This window comes from Mercenaria mercenaria, chromosome 1, assembly GCF_021730395.1.
Source record: "Mercenaria mercenaria strain notata chromosome 1, MADL_Memer_1, whole genome shotgun sequence".
In the NCBI taxonomy this organism is placed as follows: Eukaryota; Metazoa; Mollusca; class Bivalvia; order Venerida; family Veneridae; genus Mercenaria; species Mercenaria mercenaria.
Genome location: NC_069361.1, coordinates 54,219,294 through 54,247,099, shown reverse-complemented (window position 1 = coordinate 54,247,099; position 27,806 = coordinate 54,219,294). Strand labels below are relative to the sequence as shown.

The following is a 27,806-nucleotide window of genomic DNA, read 5'->3' as shown; positions in this document are numbered from 1 at the left end:
ATCAATATAACAAGTCCTGATTTAACTGAAATTGAAATAAAAGGTGTTACAGGTTTGTTACAGACAATATATTACGTAACATTCACACGATTAGGCGTACATTATTCAATCACTTTTATTTTGAAAATCATACGAGATTTTAAAATACAATTTAAGACAATATAAAGATTATTTTGTGCTTATATATATATATACGGTGAAGGGCAAGCTGCCCAGCCACGGAGGCCAAGGATTAAATGTGTGAGGACATATATCAGCCCCTAAAATGAAGACCCTAAAGACTTATCTTGAAAATACATAAGTAGTAACTTTTAGCACGAACTATTAGTGCAAGTAATTAGCTTATAATTTGCAAAGGAAAATGTTAAATGTACTACCTTGTTAGTCACACTTGAATTCGAGGCGCTTCTTGCAGGTGCATGTGATTTAACTGAGCCTGCAAATACGGTTGCCAGAGTGTTATAGAAACTCGATTTGCCAGATGAAGTGGCCCCTAGAAGCAGTATGTTATACTTTTTTATACCAAGTCCAGGTACCGGTTCGAAATCTTCAAGACGCTTTTTCATTTCTTCTGTTTCTTTAGCCTGCAATGAATCTTCATTATCAATATAATATTAATCACATATTAAAATAAAACTAGATTTTATTTGGAAAAAGAAGAATTAAATATAATTCAGTGGTAAATGCTTTTTATTTTTTGCATTGTTATAAATGAATATATATACGCATAATATAAAAAAGTCAGTAAAATCCTTATGCAGGTATAAAATGTATAAAAGTTTAATTTGCAAGGAATTAACAGCAGTAGACTTCTGTGTTCTTTCAATTATTTTAATTCTTCACCGCAAGCGCAATTGTACACATACCTTCAGACAGTTTACATTTTGAAATAATACAATGACGTCATTTCAAAATGTAAACTGCCTGAAGATATGTGTATAATTGAAAGCGCTTGCAGTGAAGAATTAAAATAATTGAAAAAAAAAAAACAAACACGGAAGTCTACTGCTGTTAATTCCTTGCAAATTAAACTTTTATACAAAAAAGAAACCTTTTTCGTCGGAATACTTCACTAATTCGAATTTCTTTTCTAGTCCGAGCATGTTTAAGGTGTACAAGATTGAAAAGAAATGAGTACAGTATGCCTTGTTCTGACTGTTATTAAGAATGCTATCTAAGAATTGTTTCTAAATATAATGTTAAAGCTTACTGTTGGGATTTTTCTCCATGGCTCTAACAAACGATTTTCTGAAAAAAAAAATATTTAAGCTATCAGCTTTGGCTAAAATTACACATATATATGCACATTATGAAAACACATTCAGAACTGGAAAAGAAGTATTATCTGTTAAGGTAGTTCTGCACGTTTGAGATACCGGAAGTGATGGCGTAACGTCATTTATCCGGAAAACGTAGATTAAAGCCTGGATTCGGCGTACGGAAATGAAAATCATTCTATGAATTAATCAATACCTGTGAGTAAATTTATTGCAGTGACACTGTTCCTATATTTTTCAAGTCAAAATATGATATAAAAACAAGGATACGTTAAAAAAATTCAAAAAATGTCTTAAAAATAGCTTAAAATGAACGGTTCACTTTAATTATGGTCAACTATCTCAAAAATAAGCACACGGACCTATACATTTTATTTCACGAAATTATAGGCCATATGTTTATTTACAATTTTGAGAAGTTTCATCAAAATCTACATTGTAGAAAAATTTCTAATCGCGAAAATGTTATGAAAGTTATGATTTTCCCATAGACTCCCATTGTGAAATATTGCGTGAGGTCCAAACGTTTTAAATCAGTCTAGCAAAAAATCAAGCACATGACCCTATCTTTTTTATTTGCTGCATTTTCTATGTATATTCTGAAGTTTTGAAAAATCGGGGTTTAATCAAATTCTACATTGTAGAAAACATTTCTATTCAAACGTGCAGAACTACCTTAAGCAAGAGTTTTGCAACATGTGTAATACATTATATTATTTAATTCGAAAGAACAAACTACAAACCCTTGCGGAAAAGAAATAGAAAATCAAGAGATATTGCGGACTATGATTTAAATTTTCTGATAATAATTTCAATACTTCAATAAAAGAAAATTCACTACAAAATCCGACATACTCTCCGTAGTCCTGAAACGGTAGCAAAAGTATAGACCCATATCATGTTTTGAACGATTAGCATTACACAATGTTATCATAAAAATGTGTAATCATGTTCTAATGGTTATGCTATTATTTCTCCAGAACTTCATTCATGCAACTGTTACACTATATGATATTTAACGATCGATTTACTTAAGAAATGAAATGATTTTTTTTCGGCGTGCATGCAAAATGAACGACAGAATAGGATCGGCAAATGCGATTCATGTTTAATTTGCCGATCCTATTCTGTCTATATTTACATTATATTTCCTTTCCATTTGTAAACTATATAATAGTATGAGTTGCATATAATTTAGGTAGGCCGATGGTCTAGTGATAATACGCTTGACTGTCAATCCAGAGGTCCGGGGTTCGAATCCCGGTCCAGGCACTGGAAATTTCTGAGATGCTCTTGAGTGTCTCCCACCTAACTAGAGGCCTGTACTGGTTCTTCCCAGGAAAGACGGCTTCGCGTGTATCGGTGCTACACGCCGGGCACGTTAAAGAACCAGACTGTCTACTCGCAACGAGCTAGGCTAAGTTGGCAGGACACGTCTGTATCTAAAACGTTCTCTCTGTCTGTTCTGGGGGCTTTATTTCACTCTGTCCCTTTGGTCAGATCGCTCTGTGTCTGTACTACTAGAGGATGAATTTCGCGCCCTGTGTGGCTGCGTCTGCTATATGTAAAGCGCCTTTGAACGTGTTTATCATGGAATGGGGGCTATATAAATCTGGTATAATAATAATGATGATGATAATAATAATAATAATGTGTATCATTTAACATTAAAATCAGCTTCCCGGCAATTCTGTTCACCAGACGGAACAACTGCGACGTCATCTAAGGAACGTTCTCCTTGACTATACGCAGACGTTGTCAAAACAGCGGTCGGTTATCATTATGACGTAACTTTCGCGCCTTTCCTTTTGCTGTTCATGCGAAATGAACGTCAAAAGTTTCAATAGAAAAGAATAGGGCGAATGTAAATATATAAAATTGACACATTACAACTAACAGATGAAAACGTGTAATTTGGCTGAAATGCATACTTAATTATAAGTAATGGCAGTGTCTTACTATCTGCTTTTTTTTAAAACTGGGAATTAGCAATGCCTTGAAGTTAGGAAAGCATGCGTAATGTAGTTTTTATGTCGCTTTTCGCAGCAGCTATTCGATAAAATTCCATAGCGAAATGCATTAATACTTTGTGTATGCAGGAAATGAAATTATAAAAGATAAGAAAAGTGTGAAAATAATAATAAACAAATGTATAAATCTATGACTTTACAAAATATAAAATGCAGTCACTACCATAATAACTTATATATGATAATACCTTTAAGATTTTCTAGATAGTCATTTGTCAGTCTAACCATTGCGTCTAAAGCTTGTAGTGCTAGCCTGTCATTGCCTTCTTTTATTTCGTCGTCATTGATGTAATTCACAATTGGGAAAATATATTTCTCCTGTATTCCAAAGACGTTTGGCATCCTTTTTATAGCATCACGAGCCTCCAAACATCTATAAACTTGGTTTGCATCTTCCAATATACTTTCACTGAATGCGTCAAATTTTGTCACAACAACAACCATTGGTAAACCTTTTAGAAGAAAAGGAATGCAAATTTAATCTTTTATGAAAATTGTATAATTTGAATTGTTGAAGAATCTGTGACCATCTAGATATATTAATGATCAAGGATTAAAACGCACAACAATTTAAACGTGACATTGACTCTATACTAAGTCATTTGATTTGATATTTCGAAGGTTTTCTCGAAACATCATCGTGCATCAAGACAGATTCTGTTTGCCTGTTTGAAAGAAAGGATAGATGTCACTAACAAATCGCTTTCATATTTGCTTGCAGACATAATTACCCAACCCACTTTATTTTCAATGGAAAAGATGCATTTAGATCTAAAACAAGAGCTGTCACTAATGGTGACAAATGCCCCCGCAGCACCTTGACCTTTGACCTGGTGACCCCAAAATCAGTTGGAGTGGTGTACTTAATAAGTACTATCAGCATGTGAAGTTTGAAGGTCCTGGATGAAGTGGTTCGCATGTAAAGTGCCTTCATGCAAAAAGTTAACGTTGGCCCCTGTGACCTTGACCGATGATCTGGTAGCCCCAAAGTCAGTAGAGTTGGTGTACTCATAAAGTACTATCAGCATGTAAAGTTTGATGGTCCTGGGTGAAGTGGTTCGCGAGTAAAGTGCCTTTATGCAAAAAGATAATGTTGGCCCCTGTGACCTTAACCTTTGATCTGGTGACCCCAAAGTCCGTAAGAGTGATATACTCAATAAGAACTATCAGCATGTGAAGTTTAAAGGTCCTGTATGCAGTGGTTCGCGAGTAAAGTGCCTTCATGCAAAAAGTTAAGGTTGGCCCCTGTGACCTTGACCTTTGACCTAGTGACCCCAAAGTCAGTAGGGGTGGTGTACTCAATAAGTACTATCAGATGAAGGTCCTGGGTGCAGTGGTTCGCGAGTAAAGTGCCTTCGTGCAAAAAGTTAACGTTGTGATGAACGAACTAACGAACGAACGAACGGACGGACAGTTGTAAACTAATATGCCTCCCTTCGGGGGCATAAAAAAATTCTGTCAGTAAGATTTTGAAAATATTTTGCAGCCCAAATGACACACAAAAATGCTTCAAATTGAAAGAAAAAAATAGGATCGCCGTGCTTTTAAGAGATTTATTAAAAAAATAACTGTCAAAAACTTTTGAATTTTGATATTTTTGTACTTTTTGTTTTAAGTATATTTTTTCTAGATAAAATAAAGCGTTATCTTAAAATTATTTATTTCAATTAAAGCTTTTTATTATATGTATCAGTCAGGAAAATATCAAAACCAAACCTGGTCTACTTTTATAGATGTTTGAAATTATCTACCCCTACACCGTTGTAAAACTTACGTAAATTTTAGGCAAATGCCAGCAAAAAATATGAGTGAATTTTTTTTTTCGTAAAAAGCAGAATATATTTGGTTAAATGGTACATTATTAGCAATATTTTAATTATTTAGCGTTAATTTTGGCAAAACTTTTGTAGAAAGCAAAACTCGATGAAACAATTTTCAAAAGACGGATACCCTGAAATAAAAACGTTCGTAAATCCTTAAATGCAGTTTTCGTCCACATAACTATTTATCATTGTAACGTACATGAAATGTCTGCAAAACAAGCTTATTAATATTTACTTCGAACGAGCATAGCTGAATTATCAGATTGTTCGTACCAATGTACTCAGTAAAATCATGGTATTACTGACGATATGTTATTAAAGCATGTGTTTATATCATTTACCGTTCCTGTTGACACAGGCTTTTATGCTATCGATTTGTATACGTTGTTCGTTGGTAATAGTGTCTAAGTTCGAAGTTCCTGTTACGAAGCACACCATGTGCATTTCCTGTTTCAAACTTGCATGAGTCAGTTCATCCTCTTTTACAGGTGCTGATTGGTCTGGAAACTAAATTGTAACTGTATGTGTAGATATAATGTGAAAAGTATAAAAGTTCAATTCTATCTCAAAAACCACTCCCCTATGTAAGTTTGTGTATAGGATTTTACGACAACAAAGAGACTCCACATGCAAACCGGCTGAATAGATACATATCCAAGTGGCTTGAATTTGAATTGCATTTCTTTTCATCGTGCGTATGTATTTAGAAGAACAGTCTAATCTATCGTGCCTTGATATTGATATTTAAGTTTTAATTATATTTTGGAACATATTGTTATTTCTAATAAAAGTCATTAGTTCATAAATAATTATCACTGGAACAATACAGTACGCTATCAACTCACAGTAAATTCAACTGGTAATCTTCCATTGAGAATTTTTTCAAGCTCATTGTTGTATCCTCTGTTTTCCTGGAATCCTCTTGTGTCGAAAATTTGAAGGTTTAAATGCTTTCCACTTTTAGATTTAAGTTCATATGCGAGGATCTTAAATCAGATAAAACTATCAAACATTTTTAATTGAAAAATTGCGATAGATTTGTGACTTTAATATGAGCAGTATTGCTATATCAATATTATATGTATAATGATCTGAGATACATTTCAATTACATATGAACAAGAAAAAAGTCAGTTTAAAATTCATGTGTAACCGAAAAATATTTAATATATGTTACGAATATATTCCAATACTTATGTCCCTCAGGTCCTATACCCACTATCCCACAGCATGTATGGAACGTATATAGGAAATATTGTACTGTTTAATTGCAAAAAATGGTCAAACAGCCGACATGTTTGCGCTGGTAAATCTATTATCTTTTGAAATATGCATTATTATCTAGTTTATTATAAGAATAGATTGAATATGAAAGTCAGTAACATAACAACTGACACAATAAATGTTAAGTTGACAGATTGGATTGATATAACTTAAAGGTCCTTCTGCCATTACCAATTTATCTATCTGTGCCGTTACATGCAATTGAAGGAATTTCAGATTAAGTGTCTTTTGTGTTTTGTCACGTTTATGGACAAATGACGATTTTTCCAGCTATTGATGGCGAAGAAACGCCCCAGGTGCCCCTCGTTGCGTTTTTTCAGGCACACGAACCACTGACTTCCCGTAGGATGGCTTCCTCACATGAAAATATTCTACATTCCCAACGGGGTGTGGAACCGCAAGGAATTTCAAAGTTAGCGAAGTAACTGCGCAGCCACGGAGGCCAACGATAAATCGTGTGAGGACATATATCGGCCCTAAAATGACAACAACAAAAAACGCAACAAACCGTAAGTTGCCATGCATGTCCTGAAAATTAAAAAAGAAGAAATACCGACATAAATGGGTGTCTCTACTTTCACTGAGCACGAAATATTAGTGCAAATAACTAACTTATAAATTGCAAAGGAAAAGGGAAAGTATACCATCTCATCAGTAACACTTCTTTCAGCGCCTCTTGCAGGGGCATGTAATTTAACTGAGCCTGAAAAAACGGTTGCCATAGTGTTGTAGAAACTCGACTTGCCAGATCCAATGGCTCCGAGAAGCAGTATGTTATACTTTTTTATACCAAGTCCAGGTACTGGTTGGAAATCTTCAATACGCTTTTTCATTTCTTGTAATTCTATATCCTGCAATGTATCTTCAATATTATTATCATATCACATATCAAAATGAAACCATATTTTCAAGAAAAATAAGAATTAGATATAATTCAGTGGTAAGCACTGGTTCCTTGTTTTGCAATGTTACACAATAATTGATAAACGCATCATATATAACAAACAACTTAAATTTTCAGTCAAAAGTAGAAACATTTCTAATACGAAAGCTCCACTAATCCGAACTTCTTTTACAGTTCGGGCATCTTCAGATTAATGAGGTGCTACTGTGTATTATGAATAGGAAATAACTGAATCAAACTAGATGACTTTTACAAAAATTTGCTGAAACTTTTGGAAATAAACTGGGTCGTTCAAAATAACTTCTAAACAAAAATAACCGGTCTTAATGGCAAAGGTTGAGTTCAAGGAGACAAATATTCAACAATATTAAAGTGTAAATGTGATGTAAACTTGTACACTAAACAGTTATATAAATGATAGTCGATTTATTGCCAGAATGCACATTTTCTTTGTCTCGAAAATGATTATGGGCTCCTGTGTTCAAGTTAAAAATGTGCAAGAATAAAAAGAAATAATAACAGTACGCGTTGTTCCAATTGTTATTAAGACGATAACATATTCTTGCTGTTTTGAATACTATCTTAGAAGTGTGTCTAAATATAATGTAAAAGCTTACTGTTGGGAATTTCCTCCATGACTTTTCTGAAAAGTTGCATTTAAACAATAAGCTTTGGTTATTACAAATATTAAGAAAGGATTTAGACGTCTATATACAGTTAGTCAGTTGCTCAGAACACTCAATTTAATATAATAAGATATTTCAAATTTGAGCTCTTACAAAGTTTAGAGAAGTTCATGACACGTACTGCTATGGATTTGATATTTATATTAAACTAAACAACATGACATTGTCGAACAGTTGTTAACACATGCGCACATTTGATCATTACAATGAACCTACCTACAACTTGATACACCACAATGCGTTTTATGATTAAAGGATCTGCAACGTGTGTTTGCTCTGGAACCGCACTTTCATCTCCAGGGAACTTTGACACAATATCCCTCCTGACGTTTCTAGATTCAGTTTCATATGCACATCCAATGTTCATTGCGCCATTCAAAATTAGGGAGCCGTCCCTATATTCACTCTCCGATTTGCTATCTTTTTTAAATGTTTGAAGATCGTAACGTTTCGTAAACAATGCGCCCCATCCAAATGTCGGTCCAAAATTGGCATCACAAGTAATAGCTTTACTCTGCATGTCTTCTGCGATTGGGATGAAATTACACTTTTCGTCAACATGATCATTCTTATAGAATAAAAATGCGTGTTTATCCGCTTTTGTTTTCCTCCTATCCGAAGACCAATCTTCGCTTGTATATCCTCCATATATCGTGTTGTTTTTCAAATAAAGAACTGTGACTGTTGGTCCTTTTCCATCACATTTGGAATGGAATTCATCTACTTTGACCTCAGTGTCCGCCCTGTAGAGTATGTTAAAAGACTTTTTGTCTGCATGCCCACATATTTTCAGTCCAATTTCCTTCAGAAGACTTGAAGTATCGTTCATGGTTAACAGTACCTATAACACAGAAATGTAATTACTTAAAACTTATACAAATCATTAAAGACTAAAACTTTACAATTCGAAATGATAAAATCATAAATTGAAACATTTGTATAGACTGGTAACAAGGACTACTTGACACTAATTTTGTAGTACAATCTTGGAAAAAATCACTTCGAGAGAGTTTAAACAAGTTCACTAGCGGCAAACTCCACTATTCAACCCCTACAATATTCATATTATATAAGAGAGTGAGCTATATTTGAGCTAGTAAATTAAGTATTGCCATGCAATACACAGTAACTAACTGATACGAAACTAATTTTCGTTAATGCAGTATAACATAATGATCTAATATCTATCAATAATGTATAAGCAGTTATATTGCATTATATACACAATATGCTATCATAAATCATTTTGATCAAGATTTGCATATAATCTACAGTTGTTAAATGCGTATAGCATATATAAATATAAAAACTTTATAGTTTCAATTTAAATACAATGTAACATTTCGTTTTGAAAATATGAGAAATAAACATAAGAAGTCATCATGAAAGGAATGTAATTCCGAATAAAATACACACATTTTTTTTTAACTTGGTCCATATGACATGTTGACTTTTGACCTTCAAGTGTGACCTTTAATTTGGGGTCTTGGTATTGCATAGGCCCATTGTCTCATTATTGAGAGCATTTGTGTCAAGTCATACTAAAGTCTCGTTATGGATCAAAGAGTTATGGATCAGAAAGGAAGAAAATTTATTGCTATTTGACCTCATTGACCTTTGAGCTAGAGATCTGGGTGTTGCGCATGACATATCGTCTTATTATGGAGTTTATTTGTGCCAAATTATAAAATATTAAAATCTCGTTAAAGATTGTTGAAATACAAACCGGACAGGAAGAAAATCCCTGTTTAGCTTTACCTCCAAAGTGTGACATTGAGCCAAGGGTACAGGTTTGCACATGACACTTCGTCTCATTTATGAGAATATTATAACTAATATTTAAATCCTTTCTTGCATGATAACGTTATGGATCCAGAAGGAAAAATAATCCCTATCAAACTTTGATTTCCGAGTGCGACCAGGACCTTTGAGCTAGGGTTGTGGATGTTATAGGTTATGGGAAGCATTTTTGCCAAGTAATATTGTAATCCATTGAAGGATGTACCAAAGCAGTATTTAAATCCCTTCATGGACTGATGAGTTACAGACTGGACAGGAAAAAGGTCATATTTACTTTTGACCTCCTAGTGTCACCTTGACGTTTGAGCTAAAGGTCCGGGAGTTGTGCACTACACGTCGAATTATCATGGGGAACATTTGTGCTCAGTAATATTAAAATCACTCTGACGAATGACAGAGTAATGGACTTGTTACGAAGTTGCGTATGGACGGATGAACTGAAGGACGGAAAAGCGCAATCCTATAATCACCTAAACTGGTTTTCAACCAGTTTCTTTTATTGGGTTTAACGTCGCACCAACACAATTATAGGTCGTATGACGACTTTCCAGCTTTGATGGTGGAGGAAGACCCGAGGTGCCCCTCCGAGCATTATTACATAACAAGCTGGCACCTTGGTAGAACCACCGACCTTCCGTATGCTAGCTCGATGGCATCTTCACATGAAGAATTCAATGCCCGAAAATAAGCCGCGGCCTATTTTAAATTTTCGTAAGCATTTGGTGGCTTATAATCGGGACCAACTTATTTTGAGTCCGGCGAACTTTGGAGTACATATATTCGGTAACGGTTTAAAACCAGCGTATTTTCGAGCACCGGCACACTGAAAACACGTAGGTCATATTTTAGCTTATTAGTAAAAAGATCGACGTTGGTAAATACTTCAGACATACCTGTTTTATTACAATTTCTTTATGAAAATAATCCGAAGCTAACAGATAATTACTCATTAAGCAGTTTTGTCTGGTCTAACAAACAAATACACCTATATGAATTAATTGCCCAACGGGTATGAGTAACTTACACAATAGGTGTTAAACACTGCATTGTGTTGCAAAAATCGGTTATGATTATTAGTAGAACTGGCGTGACAAGAAGTGTTTGAGACAATAATTCTATTGCTTTTAAGTTTTAATTTGTCCAGGGTAAAAAAATCAGCACAACTTGCATTGTTTAAATTGTTTTATTTTAATTCCAAAGTATGTTTTATTGCTAATACATGTGTACATAAATAAATTTCCTGTGTACACGTTGGCAACTTTTGCTTTCTTATATGGTGTCCTAACAAAGTCATTGATACTATTACAGATACAAAAATAATAGACGGCTTATTTTTGAGTGCGGCCAATTTATGAGCCCGTTTTGCCTGTAGTGAAAAGATGGCTTATTTTAGAGATTGGCTGTTTTTTAAAACCGGCTTATTTTCGAGATTCAGAGTAATAAACCATTAGTGTTAAAACATGAAATCATTACATTTATCAGGCATTACTGCAGTAATACTGTTTAAGCTCACTAATGAAGTTAAGGACATTTTTTTTCAAAATCGACTTATATATCAGAAAAAAATGTTGGCTTTCTCAACAGTAGCTTTGTTTTTTTAAACGAGATAGTATTTAAGGACCATTGTGATTGAGTAGTTAAGGTCGTTGACTCGAAGTCAATTGTCCACCATCGTTGTTGGCTTGAAACCTCTCTCCTGGTATATAATTCATTCACGTGTGGAAGGCATCCACAGTTGGCATACGGAATGTTGGTGACTCTTCCCAGGTGCCAAAGCGTGATGACGAAGTAACGCCCGGCAGTGGATGTTGGGGCAGGGTGATCCTGGAGTAGGATGCTGGAATGTCGCTATAATCAGTTTTTTCGTAACTTTTTCTCGAAATCTATTCAAAAACTGACTTTGAGATAAAATTTAAGATTTGATGTCAATAAGGTCCTGGATTTTATTTAAAGTTAAAACAAACCTTCTTGGTATAATTATCGTGGGATATCTTCCGCCGCAGAATTTTTTGTAACAACAAAAATACTGACAGAGGATAAAATAGCAAAGTTTTCTCACAGCAATAATTTCTTCTTCATTTGTTATAAATTAAATGGTGAAAATCGTGACGATTTCCCGCACACTTAAAATGTCGGATATGTCCTTTCCGGGCTTCCCTTCAAAAAAGTGTAGCCTACTGTTTCAATATATTTTGAAGATAGCAAGTTCTTAAGTATTAGAGATGGATGTGGGATTTGACAAAATACTACCATCGTTTTCTGAAAGAATGTTGATTGTTTAAACCGGATATCTTTACTTCAGAACACATGAATGTTTATATTTTTAGGCTTTTTGACCTCTACATTTTTTCAGTGTACAAAGTTTTTGAAAGATTAGCTCGAACTATGTCGGTTATTTAATATTTTGTTTAAAGCAATAAGTTTTCTGAATTCTATCCTTATATTAATTTTTCCTCCAATAGTAAATAAACAGGTGGATGACGTGCCATTTTAAACATAATTACTGACAGAACAGAACGTGTATACAGAACAAGTTTATAACGAATTTGCGTTCAGAAGGGACATTTTAAAATGTCTCAACTTTAGTCTTCCTTTGTTCTGTGTAAAAGAAAATGGATAGGGGTTGGGTCGTTGAGGGGATGGTAACTGGCGTAGTTTTGAGCAGGTTGGACTAAAACGCCATCAGTCCGGATTCGATTCCCAGTCGCGGCTGATATCCGACAAGTGTTTATAGTATTGCTGGATGTTACTCAAATTGATACTGGGAAAATATTACTCCTGCCATGGGATAGGCTAGTAATCATGTGTTTCATTCATTCCAGAAGGGGACTTTCGCCGACTACTCAAACCAAACAATACCACTAAGTATTCCAATATTAATTTAATGTCTTTTGAATAATAATACATGTAAAGTAGTTTCCACGAAGCTCCTCTTGCCAATACTTGCCAATACTCTTAGCTATTCAAAATATGTGATTTACCAATAAAAAAGAAAGAAGATAATTATTCTATTGTGAATCAGTTCATAAATTCATCTAAATATTAAGACTTCGTGTAGGTGTCAGACGGGGGCATTTGGATTTATTTTGGTGTAATTATTGAATCACTATGCTAGTCCTACTTTGGATTGTATTTACTACAATCTTTTCGACTATTCAATTAATTGTAATTCTATACATTGAAGAATAATTATAAAATGAAACATATCTACGATATCTCAAAATAACACAAAAATTATAATGTGATATTAAATTGAATTAAACAAGCAGTCATAATATCCTGTTCAAATAGCTTTTAGGCGTAAAATAAATAAGCCTGCCGCTATTGTCAAGTAACATTTTAACTGTTTTTGACATTACATTAAGATTTTATTATACAAATAATGTATGATTTGAGCATATCACACTTAAATGATAATTGCAAAATAAACTATCAAATAAAAGAAAATCAGATAAATTGCCAAATGTATCTTAATACAAAGACAATTGATCAAATAAAACACACATTCAATCACCTTATTATATAGATAAGTTTGTTGTTCAAGTGATAGATGTTTTTGAGGAATAGACTTAAGTGGTTTTTATATACCTATAATGTGACTTATAAATAGAGAGAGAGAGAGAGAGAGAGAGAGAGAGAGAGGCAAGAATTTGAGCGAAACTCCTCTAAACAAAATGAGTACAATATATAATCAAGACACATTATGTTTAGATGAATAGTCACCATCCGACGGAGAACTTAAGCCCTAGGCGGTAAAGCTTTTAATTGATAGTACTGTGCTATCTCTGTTAAGCTCACTGTTTTATATCATTTACATAAAGAGTTTCATTTTTGCAAAAAATTTTGTATGATGTCAAATACAAATCTTTTCTGTATTTATTTTGAAAGACCTTAGTGTGTTAATTAAATTTACCAAATTTTAAAAAACAAAAATCTGCCGAAATTAATATTGCCTCTTTTCTACATACAAAAAGCCCTTTAAGGAGGGAGCTCCCTCAGTTATTTAGATTTTTAAACTTCCATAATCTTGTAAGGGTAAACATGAGAGTAATAGAAATTTCGGTGTTGAGGCACGACTGCGCATGGACGGGGGACAGTGGAATAATTTAGTTGTGAAAGCATATGAAAAGTAATTTCGTAATACCGTTTATGTTATGCATGCATTTTTCTTAAAAGTAAGAATTACTATTTTTCATTTTACAACATTGTATCATTATGTGTGTTTTTATTTTATGAAACCCTGTTTTCTATAGACCTTTTTCCTTAGCAACGGGAGTAAATTTTCACGCATGCGCACTCTACGAGTGCTAAAAGACATGACCGCACAAAATCAACTGCGTTAAGGTAATATCGCATATAAAGTTAAGAAAACTTTAAAAAATGAATATGATATTTTCCATGATTTGAAAAAGCTTGTGTTTGATTTCCTAACATATGATCTCACAGAACTTACCACCTGGCGCAATTAGCATTAGCATTAGCACAACCACACACGCACATATATAAATTAAAAGTCCCTCATGCTAAATTTAATAAACACGGACAAAGTTCAATTATACCAAAATGGGGATCAATTCATTCCGTACTCAAAAAGATAATTGTCATCTTAAAATTATCTTTTTTTTTTTAGTTTGATTCTTTAAATTTTAAAGTTCTTATTTGACAATATCAAATGGTTAGGATGGTGAATGCAGCGTTCAGATTTAATAGAAAGAGGCGGGTAGCTGGGAGGGGTGTTCTACACTTACATTCTTTATCTGTTGTCAGACGATGCTTCATCCTTTTTGTGGAATTTCAGTTTATCATAATTATTCTATCAATTAAAGGTTAATGACTTCTTCAATTAAAGGTTAATGACCTCTGCACAAGATGCATTTTCGATATGAAAATAATAGAGATAAAAATTAGAGATAATATATATTGTTACAACTCTGGACTCTGTGGGACTCTTTGGGGTGGGTGAGGGTCTCTCTTTATTTCCATTACTAACACCTCGCAGTCATCAACAACGAATACATATGTGTCATGATTTTATTTACACTTTAGTGGATTTTCAGATATAAACTTCCATTCTAGATAAACATTTAAATCTTCAAAGAATTCCAAGAATTATAAATGTCATTAATATTTAACTAAATTCTGTTAAACCCAAATGCAAAGACCACTCAACTCATTTTAGCTTAGGTCTCCCCTTTACTTGATTTTTAAGTAACCGGTTTATATAACATTGTAGAGCAAACAAATTACATAAGTTACCGACAGATTTTCGGTTAACCAAAAAAGTCATTAAAATGAAGTTGAATGAAAGTCGGTACTAATAAACAATTATGTAAGGCACCGAAAGAGAAATTTAACATTCTTATATTTCATGGAAGGGCCTCCAATCAAGGCTTCTGTATACTTATGAGTAAATAATTTGACTAAGATTTATGATAACATCTATGATTTATATAGATCTTTTAAGATTATAGATTTACATGATCTTTAAAGTTCAAGGTTTCGTCAAGAAATGCACCGAGATATCTAATTGTGCTTTCACGTTTGACATCATCACCAGCAATGTAAATGGGATTTGTAAAACATTTTTTCAATCGAGGTCTGCTTCCAAAATAAATTCAGCTTTGGAAGTGTTCAGTTTCAGTTTGTTTTCTATTTATCCAGTCATTGATTATAACTGCGCACCTTTCGAGGTCTCCGATCGCTTGTGATTCTACGGAAACAGATGTAGGACGAAAGCTTTTATTTGCTCTATGATCATCAGCAAAACCGTAGACTGATATGGATTTTCGAATGACTTCAAAAAGAGTTCCAGCATAGGTGATATACAGCCAAGGACCAAGGCAACTGCCCTGGGGCACATTGCATTCAAGATGGCGGTCTGATGAATATACATTGTTGATATTAATCTTACAAGTACGAGGCCTTAAATAGGAGTCTATCCATTGAAGAGCTGTATCACAGACGTCATACTGTGCTTTTAGGACATCTAGGAGAATGTCGTGGTTGACAGTGTCAAATGCCGCACGTAAGTCAATCGCAATAAGGGCCGTGACTTCCTTTTTCTCCATACCACTTACAAGATCATGGACTAACCGACGTAGCGCAGATTCACAAGAATGGTATTTCCTGTATGCAGACTGGTTTTTAGGCAAAAGACTGTTTTGACTTACATGTTTGTTTAACCTGTAAAGAACAACTTTCTCAATAAGTTTTGATAAAAATGATAAATTACTCACAGGACGGTAATTGGAAAGCTGTAGTTCAAGACCGGCTTTTTTAGCAGAGGTCTAACAACTGCTTGTTTGTATTTTACAGGGAAAACCCCTTGTTGTACTGAGAGATTCACTAATTAAGTGGTGCTAGAGAGACGTTCATCCACATGTGATTTAACTATGAAGACTTAGTATTCAATTCATTGATGAAAATTGTCACTACATCTTGTGTCAATTCAGTAAATTTGTTTAAATTTTGTAAATCCTTTACTTGAAGTTCAAAGGTTTGGTATTCACTTAGGGATTGACGTTTTTTTGAGATTTTGCCATGAAAAAGTCCGCAAAATTTTCGGCCAATGAATTATTAGACTCTCCTTGAGGCAGTGGGTTTTCAGATTTGGTACCAGTTAGCTCAGATACCAATCCATACAGAGTCTTGGAATCACCTTTAGCGTTCTCTGTCTTTTCACTGAGTGTGTTTCTCTTTTGACGTTTGATTTCAAAATTGTATTTATTTCTTACTTGTTTATATGACTCAAACTGACCTGTTTTACCATAACGCCTCCATGTACGCTCAGGCTTTCTAACTAGTTGCTTTAGATGTTGCAATCTGTTATAGAACGAAGGTTTGGGTGCTCTCTGGATTATAGTTTTTTCTTTTAAGGGAGCGTGCTTATTCAGGACATCCTTTATTTCCGATTCAAACTCTTTCACAAACTTGTCTATATTCTGTGAATCAATTGTAACTTCTACTCTGCTTCCGTTTTATGCCTACTATATACTCGACTTTTTCAAGTACTTCAAATTTTCTGAAACAAATAATTTCTAATTGATGAATTTATTTGTTTAAATTTTTACCGTAAGAAAAAGTTTCAACCAGTCTACACAGTACATGTACATGTACCGGTAAGTTTCAACTTTAACATCAGTGCATATATATATCTGGTCGACTCGTGTACGTACATGTAGTTTAAAAAATTTTTGCGTTGTAGGCACCACAAATGTCAACTAAATTCTACTTTTTACAGTAAATAAATTATAATTCATGGTTCTGTCAGTGTTAACGTGTTTATATGCCGCAATTTTCTGGTGTGTATGTTGCAGTGTCATCAATGGTGACGTGTACCATTTTAGAAACAGCATAGATAAATTGTGAATAAATTATCTACTTCTGATTTTTTCCGACTAAATATGTTATTGGAAATAACATTTTCACAGCAGTATCTACTTAGTACTTTAATTAAAATTTACTGAATATTGGAAAATTCCGATATGCAACGCTTTCCAATCGTGGGGAGGTTTTTATAATAGCATATGACCAGCCGAATGGCGTATCGAGCTAAAATGTAGTGCCGTTAAATGCAAAGAATTTGCGTAGTTAGAATCGAATTAATACATATGTTCCAATAATTTTATCAGGTAATAAAATATGGGCAGTCGTTCGGATGCCAATATTAAATCAGCACTCGTGATTTAATTATTTTGCATCCGAACTCCTGCCCATATTTTATTAACTGATAAATTATGGGGACATATTTATTATTTCTTCATCAAAACATTCTGTAAAATAAATTGTTTGATTAAAATCAGCTTTATTGTGGCAAACCAAGTCGAAATATAATGATGATTTTATTAGGTTTACTTATTGTTCAGCGGTTTTTTTTGCCACACATAAAGAGCGCATGCGCATGAAAATCAAAACATCCATAACAACTACGTAGCGACCAAAAGGTCTATTAGTAGAATAGCAATATTAGTTAATGTTGCAACTAACGATAGGTAAATAGATTCATCAAAAATGCGTTGATCATGTTTGAAAAGTAGTTTCCTCGTTTGTTTTATTAATGCATTAGACCCTTTTCCATTAATCAATATTGTATCGTTATGTATATATGTATGAACAGTATATAACTTACTTTTTAATAAGTAGCATTTGAAAGAAAGACTATTTGACACAGAGTATTAATTTTCACACTCCCCGTCTTGGGCCGTGTATCTGACGTTCAATGTTTGCAAACAAGTCAGCTTCGTATATATATAGTCAGTAGGTGAATTTCCTTTTCTAAAATTTCGCTTGAATTCAGTTCCTTTTTATTTAAAACATAGTGAGGTCATCTTTGAAATAAAGGATACTGTCATTCTAAATATAGTAATCCCCGGACATACAGATTAAAGTCTACATACCGTCGTTTATACAAGGAGTGTTTTAAAAGTAGTGGTAACATTGACGGGCTATCAATACCTCAATCATTTTCCTCAGTCATTTTCCATATAACGCCTATGTGTGACCTTCAAAAAACTCTCCGCCTGACTGTACACATTGTTCCAGGCGCAAAAGCAACTCAGAAAATACATTTTGGAGGTGACCTTTAGGTATACTGTTTATACAGTGGTATGGTGCGTTTCAAACTGCGCTGCGCGTCCGCCTCTTTAAACATTTATGAGTTCAACTAAAAGTCACAAGGTGAGAGATCAGGGCTATATGATGAATGTGTTAAGACCTCAGTATAATTCTGCTAGGGGTATTCCTACGGCTTAACGACTGACCGAGGCGTTGTCATGTAGCAGCCTGATGCCACTTGCCCGTCCTTGGACACTTTGCTGTACTGTGTTTTGACCGAGAACAGTAAAGAGGACATGTTCTTTGTAAAATTTATCAGTAACACAAGTGTGTTCAGGGACACGGCAAATATAACCTGCTTAACGATTCTGAGCTGCCGAGCAATAACGGGCCTCTCGTTGTTTTCACCTTCCCACATTTTATTATTTTCTTTATCGTCAGAGCCACGTCTCATCACTTGTAACAATATCTCTGATACGCCTAGATTTCATGTTTTATATTTTGACGAACAGGGCGGAAGCTTTCTGTACCCTCTCCCTCTTTTGCTCAGGGGTCAATAAATGCGGTATCCAGCGTGTACAGACTTTTACAGGTTAAGTCTTTCTTTTAAAATCAGAAAACCCGCTGATAAAATAAGGCCCAACATTGCCACTATCTGCCCTACTCTGCATCTTGCATCGTTCTCGATTATCATGTCTATGTCAGACGGAGTTGTCAGAGGGCGCACAGGACGATCATTTTTGGTGCTTGTTCTCCCCTCTTAAAAGACCCACCGAAACGCTGATACTTTATTTTTGAAGTTCGTGCAAATCATTCTGATAATACTGTTATAATACAGCTATTCAACAAGATGACAAGTGGACAGTTCAGACCCTCGCTGAATAGATGTGCTTTCACAACTTCGTCTGCAAACTTATTTAATCATTTTCTTTTCAGTACAGATTTAAAACATGAAATAATAACTGTTGTACACTGCAGAAACTAACTCAATATGTCAACAAGAGGACCATGATGGTCCTGAATCGCTCACCTCTTCCCACATGACCCAGTTTTGAGTATGACGTCGTTTTTTCTATAATTTGACATAGTGACCTAGTTTTTGAGCTCATGTGACCCAGTTTTGAACTTGACTTAGATATTATCAAGATAAAAATTCTGACCAACTTTCAAGAAGATCCATTGAAAAATATGGTCTCTAGAGAGGTCACAAGGTTTTTCTATTATTTGACCTATTGACCTAGTTTTCGAAGGTACGTGACCCTGTTTTGAATTTTACCTAGATATCATCAAGGTGAACATTCTCACTAATTTTCATGAAGATCTCATGAAAAATATGGCCTCTAGAGAGGTCACAAGATTTTTCTATTTTTATACCTACTGGGCTAGGTTTTGACCGCACGTAACCCAGTTTCATAACTGACCTAGATATCATCAAGGTGAACATTCAGATCAATTTTCATGAAGATCCATTGAAAAATATGGCCTCTAGAGAGGTCAAAATATTTTAATAATTTTAGACCTACTGACCTAGTTTTTAAACGCAGTTGACCCAGTTTCAAACTTGACCTAGATATCATCAAGATGAACATTCAGACCAACTTTCGTATAGATCCCATGAAAAACATGGCCTCTAGAGAGGTCACAAGGTTTTTATATTATTTGACCTACTGACCTAGTTTTTTAAGGCACGTGACCAAGTTTCAAACTTGACATAAATATCATCAAGATCAATGTTCTGACCAATTTTTTTGGAGATCCATTTATAAGTATGGCCTCTAGAGAGGTCACAAGGTTTTCCTATTTTTACCCCTACTGACCTAGTTTTTGACCGCACATGACCTTGTTTCGAACTTGACCTAGATATCATCAAGATGAACATTCAGACCAACTTTCATACAGATCCCATGAAAAATATGGCCTTTAGAGAGGTCACAAGGTTTTTCTATTATTTGACCTACTGACCTAGTTTTTGAAGGCACGTGACCCACTTTCGAAACTGACCTAGATATCATCAAGATGAACATTCTGACCAACTTTCATACAGATCCCATTCACAAGTATGGCCTCTAGAGAGGTCACAAGGTTTTTCTATTATTTGACCTACTGACCTAGTTTTTGAAGGCACGTGACCCATTTTCAAATTTGACTTTGATATCATCAAGATGAACATTCTGACCAATTTTCATGAAGATCTCATGAAATATTTGGCCTCTAGAGAGGTCACATGGTTTTTCTATTTTTAGACCTACTGACCTAGTTTTTGACCGCACGTGACCCAGTTTCGAACTTGAACTAGATATCATCAAGATGAACATTCAGACCAACTTTCATACAGATCCCATGAAAAATGTGGCCTTTAGAGAGGTCACAAGGTTTTTCTATTATTTGATCTACTGACCTAGTTTTTGATGACACGTAAACCAGTTTCGAACTTGACCTAGATATCATCAAGATCAACGTTCTGACCAATTTTCATGAATATCTTGTGAAATATATGGCCTCTAGAGAGGTCACATGGTTTTTCTATTTTTAGATCTACTGACCTAGTTTTTGATGACACGTGACCCAGTTTCGATCTTGATCTAGATATCATCAAGGTAAACATTCTGACCAATTTTCATGAAGATCTTGTGAAATATATGGCCTCTAGAGAGGTCACAAGGTTTTTTAATTTTTAGACCTACTGACCTAGTTTTTAAAGGCACGTGACCCAGTTTCGAACTTGACCTAGATATCATCAAGATGAACATTCTGACCAACTTTCATAAAGATCCCATGAAAAATGTGACCTCTAGAGTGGTCACAAGCAAAAGTTTACGGACGCACGCACGGACGGACGACGGACACCGCGCGATCACAAAAGCTCACCTTGTCACTTTGTGACAGGTGAGCTAAAAAATGCAATTTCTACATTACTTTAATAATATCTTTTAACGTAAAACACATTGTTTTGGCTTTAGATATGTCACAGTAAATCTGTATTTGTTATTTCTCTCTTTTTAAAGCAAACCATGTACCGTCATGAAAATACAAAAACAAATGTTTATTTTCTGATGCATTTTTAAAGAAAGATACAAATTGGGCAACAGTACGGTATGGCAGCGCGCTTTATACTTTGTTTAAGTCGGCTTTGATTTCTGATGCGCCGATGCTAAAAAGTCCGCGTATGTTATAATACGCCCTTTGCTACTTGCGAAGATTGCAGCTACGCTACATGTAGATTCAGCCATTTGTTTCAGACAGTATGATATACTGCGTGTATATCAACTGCTTATTAAATGTGATTTTGAACGTGATTCTAGTGACACGTTCGGTCAGTTGGACTGAAAAATCAATATTCTTTCAATTGATATGCAACACTGTTGAATGGACGTCCAATGGTGAAAATAGTAGACGTTGCTACTACTTTTCAAATGCTTCTCGTACTAAGAACATGTGTTTAATTAATTTCAGGTAGTATTTTCAGTCACTACTTTCCTAGGGGACAAGCTTTTTTCAGTGATGCATGTAATTATATAGGCCTATTTGATAACTCTAACACAATTAAATAATATAGCATTTGATCAAGTTCCGATATTTTGACTAGTAAAAGGTCCTTATAAATTCACATATTCTTAAAACGTGTTACAATGATGAATCTTAGCAGAAAATACGAGCCCAAGCCTGTTAAGACATGCTTCTCTTCATTAGATGAAAACTTGAAATATAAAAGTGAGAACGTTTGTTACATATGTCTTAATTTAATTTGGCTGTTACTTAACACAATCTTAATTTCAAATAACAAAATCTATACTCACGTTATATCTTTCCAAAGTGAATGGATGTTACACGTAAGTAGCATATCACGTGCGCCACCTGTCCGAAACTTATTCACCTGCATGTACGTGACACTGCTAACATTACACTGCTTCGCGTATTTCATAAGCCAGATCGTGATTTGCATGAACAGTAAACGACGAAATATGCTTTTCAAGTCAATAATAATGCCGAACAATAAATTCAAAATTCAATAATTTTTCTTCTAAATTTCTTTCTTAAACGATCTTTTGACATTGATACTTTAACTGCAAACTTATTATTACAAGCGCATAGACAATAATAGTTACATAGATTAGATACTATTGAATGGTACTTGAATTAAGGTAGATTTGAATTGTTATGCATTGAGCCCAATCACAATCAATCAGTGTGGCAAACAACGCACAAAAGAACATGTAAAAAAAAAACATTTTAAACTGCAAACTCAACAAAAAGTTTGTCAATTCATAACTGTAGGATAAAATAGCAGGTATGTTTTTGATTCTTTATTTTTCATGTTTCATAATCCAATCAAACGTTGGTCGATGTTTTTTGGAACTTCCGATTGTTTCAAACAAGATGGCGCAACATTTTCTACCTGTGATAAAAATAAGATTTGTGTGCTGTATTTACTAGTCTTGGAATGTGATCAACCAAGACACAGACTAATATGAAAAAGTAAACGATACTGAGATGTATATATTTAATAAACAGAATAAACAGAAAACAGACTCATTATAAACTACTTGATAAGCAAATGCTTGATTTCAGCTGATTAGCCACCATCATTTAGTAAACACAATCGACACGAATCTTCACCTTCACATAAACAGATCACCAAAAAGTATAAATTTTCTAAGCTCGAGACTGAAGCCAACACTAAAACTGACAGTGAAGGTGAGCGTACTAATTAATTTGTACTTATCGACTCCGATATTGACAACAAAACCCCATCATTACCTACCCAATCCACAACATCCATTTAAAAAATAAAGACATCAACGAACAAAGTGCTTAGTAAGCTCCCATATAGAACAAAGATTTAAAAGCAGCTCTAAAAGAGGAGGTCCTTAAAGATATCGGAGAAGAAATAGAAGATCTGACACACAAAGAAACACGAGAACTCAGAGATGAGATTATACATTTCAAAAGCGAAATGACAAGACTAAATACTGAAGTGAAATCAGCATACCCCGACACGATGAACTGGCAGAATATGGGCAAATGATGTGCCTTGAAATTTACGGAACACCTGGTGACAAGGGCATAGCTGACGAGGATGTAGAGGAGAAGATCTTAAAGCAAGCTTAAATGTTAGATTGCCTCAAAATTTGTTTGACTTATGCAATCGTAAATTAAAGCCAGTTGGTAAATATAACCGTAAAGTAATTGTCAAATTTACTTAATATTCTCAAGTCAGGCAAAGATTCTATAGTGCAGTGAAGAAATTAGGCGTTTTGTGAAACAACATACAAGCAAACGCCGAGTAACTCAGTTGGGCAAGTGTCGAAATAGTTTAACAAATTGTTCGAGCATTTGTTGATATATCGTTCAATTGTTGTCTCAACCTTATCATTGCATATAGTATAATGTGTATTGATTATCACTAATCTGTTCTTTCATGAGCAGACGATTTCTTTCAAGTAATGTTATTTTATATGTCTGGTCTGTCAAACTTCACTGCATGTCTAAACTTCGTCTTCATATTTTCCCTATTTTGTTTATCATGTCCATATCGTAGTATACTGAATCCGGTCTCATAAATAAGTAAAAGAAAAAAATCCCTTATTTCTAAAGTGCACGAGGAAAAAGCCAAACGGGAAAGAGAAATAACTAAACTACTACAAATGCCCAGGAAACGTGGATTCCTTCTCTTGATATATCCGTTTTTCCTTTTGATGAAATCTTCTTTACACTATGTACAGTGAAATATCTTTCTTTCTCTTGCCAGATAAAGATTGTTAGCAGAGCAGTTTAATATACAAGATAAGAGCTTGCCAACTAAACATCTTACGAAATCGAGTTCTTGCTTTTCCAAATTGAACAGTTTGCCTTTGATGGTATTAGATTCTTAACAGTCTATTAACATTATACTAAAATTTGTAATGTGTATGTAAAATTTATCAGAGATTATGTCTGAGTAGCATGGATATGTTATAATTTAATGCATATGTACGCTTTAGAAATTATTATATTATTATTATTATTATACCAGATTTGTTGAGCGCCCTATTCATATGGAATATACGTTCAAAGGCGCTTTACAATTCAACATGTGACATATCGCAGATATGCAGGAAAATAACAAAACATGACATATGCAATCACAAAACTGAAACAGAACGATTTGATTAAACGCCCTTTTCATAAATGATATATTCAATGGCGTTGTACATAATAATAAAAATAATAGTTATTACAACAATATCATCAATGAACAATAATAATATTTACAGCCTTATTGTAACAAACAGCCATGACCGCACCCCTCCCCTTGAGGTCGATTTACCCCTATTACCAATACCAGGGCTTTAAGCACCTGGTACGCCCAGACGGGCTGCACACAAAGGTTCAACCCCCCGGTTAATGGTGCCATCATATACTGTATTAGATAGAAATACCACACACTTCAAGTGAAACTCGTCTTGCAAAAAACACACACATAGAACGTCATAACACTTAAAATGTGACATGATGACAGGTCCAACATCACAAGTACTGTGACGTCACCTTTGTCTAGGGATTCGAGAATGTCGTTCTGAACTTTTAACAATGCGGTTTCAGTTGAATGAAATTTTCTGTATGCTGACTGGTTTATTTCATGTAATTGATTGTTTGTCAAATGTTCCTCAATTCTTCTGTTTACCACTTTTTCAAGGATTTTTGAGAGGAATGGTAGATTGGAAACAGGTCTGTAATTCTTGAGTGTGTTTTGGTCAAGACTTGGCTTTTTTAACAATGGTCTTATTCGTGAAGTTTTAAATGATTCTGGCACGATTGCACATTCTAGAGAGATGTTAACAACTTTCGTCAATATTGGGAGGAGTTCAAGATTAGCTGACTGTTGAACAAGCTTTTTCACCTCCTCCTCTGTTGCTGGACTGAAACTAGCCAAACGCGCGGTATCACATAGTGCTATACGTCCATCTTCTGGAGTTACTGATTCACTCTGATCCTGGGATGCAATATTAGTTCTGATTTTTACTATTTTATCTATGAAGAAATCACTGAAGTCCTGTGCTAATACTTCTGGGTTCTTGCCTGATGGAAGTGCAGCTTCACTTGGACCGTTCAATAAATGTTTCGTTATTTTGAACAAACTTTTTTGGTCTCGTTCACTTGATTCTACTTTCTCTGAGTAATAATCAATTCTTGCCTTTTTTAACATTTTGTTAACGATTGCGCATTGGTTTCTGTACATTAAGTGGTCAACGGTGAGTCCTGAAGTCTGCCATTTACGTTCTAGTTTACGTTTCAAATGTTTGGCGTCGTGGAGCTCCTCCGAGAACCAGGGACAAGATGGTCTTAATGTGATGGCTTTTGAACACAAAGGCGCATGATTGTCAATTAAAGCTGAAAGTTCACTGTTGTATAATGAGACAAGAGTTTCTGCATCTGATGTACTCTGTGACAAATTCAAAAGATCGGATGATAGAATACCAGCTTTGAAAGTGTCAACGTCAATCGAAAATTAGTTTCCTGTATGTCACAGTTCTTTTTACCGGAGGGGGTTTCGCGGCAAGTGCATTGAACATTACCGCGAAATTGTCCTTGGCTATTTTTCCAGAGCTATCTGATAACTCAGAATCAGCCACTACTACTGCCGATACTGTTTTATCCATGTCTCTGGTGATGACCACGTCTAGGGTATGACCGTGGACGTGGGTGGGCCCTTTCACATGTTGATACATGTCACAAGATTGTAACACACTGTTAAATCTGATGGTGTCACGATCAGAAGGAATGTCTAAATGAAAATTCAGATCGCCAGTTATGATGATATTCTTGTCAACTGCGGCGTATTTTGACAAGAAATCTGGCCACTCGGTATCCAGAAATTCGATACAATAGTATCTATATAAATATGAATGTGATAATTTGACAGTATTGTGTATAATTATAATAAACGTAAATTATTATGTTTAGATACAGGGTTTAGTAACCGTCAAGTTGAGTCAGTTAATTAATTTGTAATAACTGAAACTGCTTCCGTTGAGTAACTAGGTTTATTATTGTTTCTTCTACAATATTTTTCTTCCTAATGTTGCAATTAGATATTTTATTCTCATAATTTGTTTAAAAAACATTCCTTTATTGTTGATGTTTCATCTGCTCTTTGCCTTATCTGAGCCCGGATTATTCGTTTCATAGTCCAATGGTCGGTCACGGTATCCGTTTAGGTGAATGACTTAGCATCTTACTGATCGGCTATTGGACTGTTTAATAAACGACATCCATTTCAAAAACATATGTATTTTACTGTCATACTACTGTTTTGTTACACGAGCTTTTAAGAGGAGATAATTTACGCTTGCCCTTTTCTGTTTCGTATTGCCCGATAGTTTAAAGGTTTTTATTAATATTGTATGGAGATGTTGAAATGAATCCAGGTCCCGAGAATAGCAACAAAAACAAATTTGCATACATATAATATATCTTCTGACTTAACAAATGACTTTTTTTTAGCATTTAATTTAGATGGATTGATTCAGTATTCATAAAAGTTAATTATTCTCATTCAAAGGGTCGTTAAGTATATGTGTCTAACAGTTTTGTGTCTTATTATTGTTCAAGCACTACATTCTTGGACGGGTTACATGGGGAATAACACTAGCTGGTAGCCTTGTATAGTGCATTATGGTAGTTTCAGAATATTGCCTCATCCGTTTCTTTCTTCCTTTTTTGATAAGAGTAATGTAAAATGTGAAGCGGAAATTGTCAACGAATATATGCATAACAATGGGGGTGTCACAAGGACTTTTAGTTGTTAACATTATGTTATATTTGTTGTCACGCAAAAGTACAAATGGTTGATCAAATGGTGTATTATATTCGATGTTATCTGATTTTTGTTTCTCTTATTTGTGTGTTGCTGCAAATGACCTGGGCTGCCATTAATCTGTTTCAAAATGATCTTGTATAATTTATTTATTGGGACAATGAATGTAAAATTCAGTAGGGAATTAAACAACACATTTGGTTCCTACTATGTATGTCATTTCTGTATCCGCCAACAGCCTCTTTTGTTGTAAAAGTGAATAAAAAGGAACGAAGTCAGCACCTGCTCCCAGGACTGTCTTCGATGTACTGTAAGCTTTTTGGTTACTTTAAACTATCTATTGAGCCATGGCCATTACTCCCAGGTACTAACAATAAGATATGATGTTAATGAATTTGTGTATCTCTTATATTTGTGAACAGTTATTTCCCCTGATAAAGGATATTAAATTTGGAAACCATTTGGCTAGAATGTTTTTGGATATTAGTGGTACTAATACAATAATTTAATAAACATTGACAATCATACTAGAGTAGCTCTTCGTCTCGAAGTTTATTGCAAATCAGTTATACCATCGTCGATTTAAATGTGGAATAATTTAGATATGGACACACAAAATACTCAAACACTTTCGGCATTCAGTTACAAACTTA

At 34.5% G+C, this 27,806-nt stretch overlaps 1 protein-coding gene across 1 annotated transcript; it reads right to left on the bottom strand.

The window, feature by feature from the left end:
• Nucleotides 1–3,466: 3,466 nt before the first annotated feature.
• On the bottom strand, nucleotides 3,467–25,996 carry LOC128558503 (interferon-induced protein 44-like). Its single transcript, XM_053548063.1, has 7 exons — nucleotides 25,877–25,996; nucleotides 25,180–25,329; nucleotides 8,220–8,844; nucleotides 7,058–7,275; nucleotides 5,976–6,116; nucleotides 5,514–5,637; nucleotides 3,467–3,759 (listed from the first exon to the last, which is right to left on the bottom strand). The coding sequence occupies exons 1-7, from the start codon at nucleotides 25,994–25,996 to the stop codon at nucleotides 3,467–3,469; spliced, it is 1,671 nt and encodes a 556-aa protein (XP_053404038.1).
• Nucleotides 25,997–27,806: the final 1,810 nt, after the last annotated feature.

Coding starts and splice junctions, on each gene's coding strand:
- LOC128558503 (XM_053548063.1), bottom strand. CDS start 25,996: ATGGATAAAACAGTATCGGCAGTAGTAGTGGCTGATTCTGAGTTATCA. Junction 7,276..8,219: donor TGTGGTGTATCAAGTTGTAG/GTAGGTTCATTG, acceptor ATAATATTGAAG/ATACATTGCAGGATATAGAA. Junction 6,117..7,057: donor GAAGTGTTACTGATGAGATG/GTATACTTTCCC, acceptor ATCTGATTTAAG/ATCCTCGCATATGAACTTAA.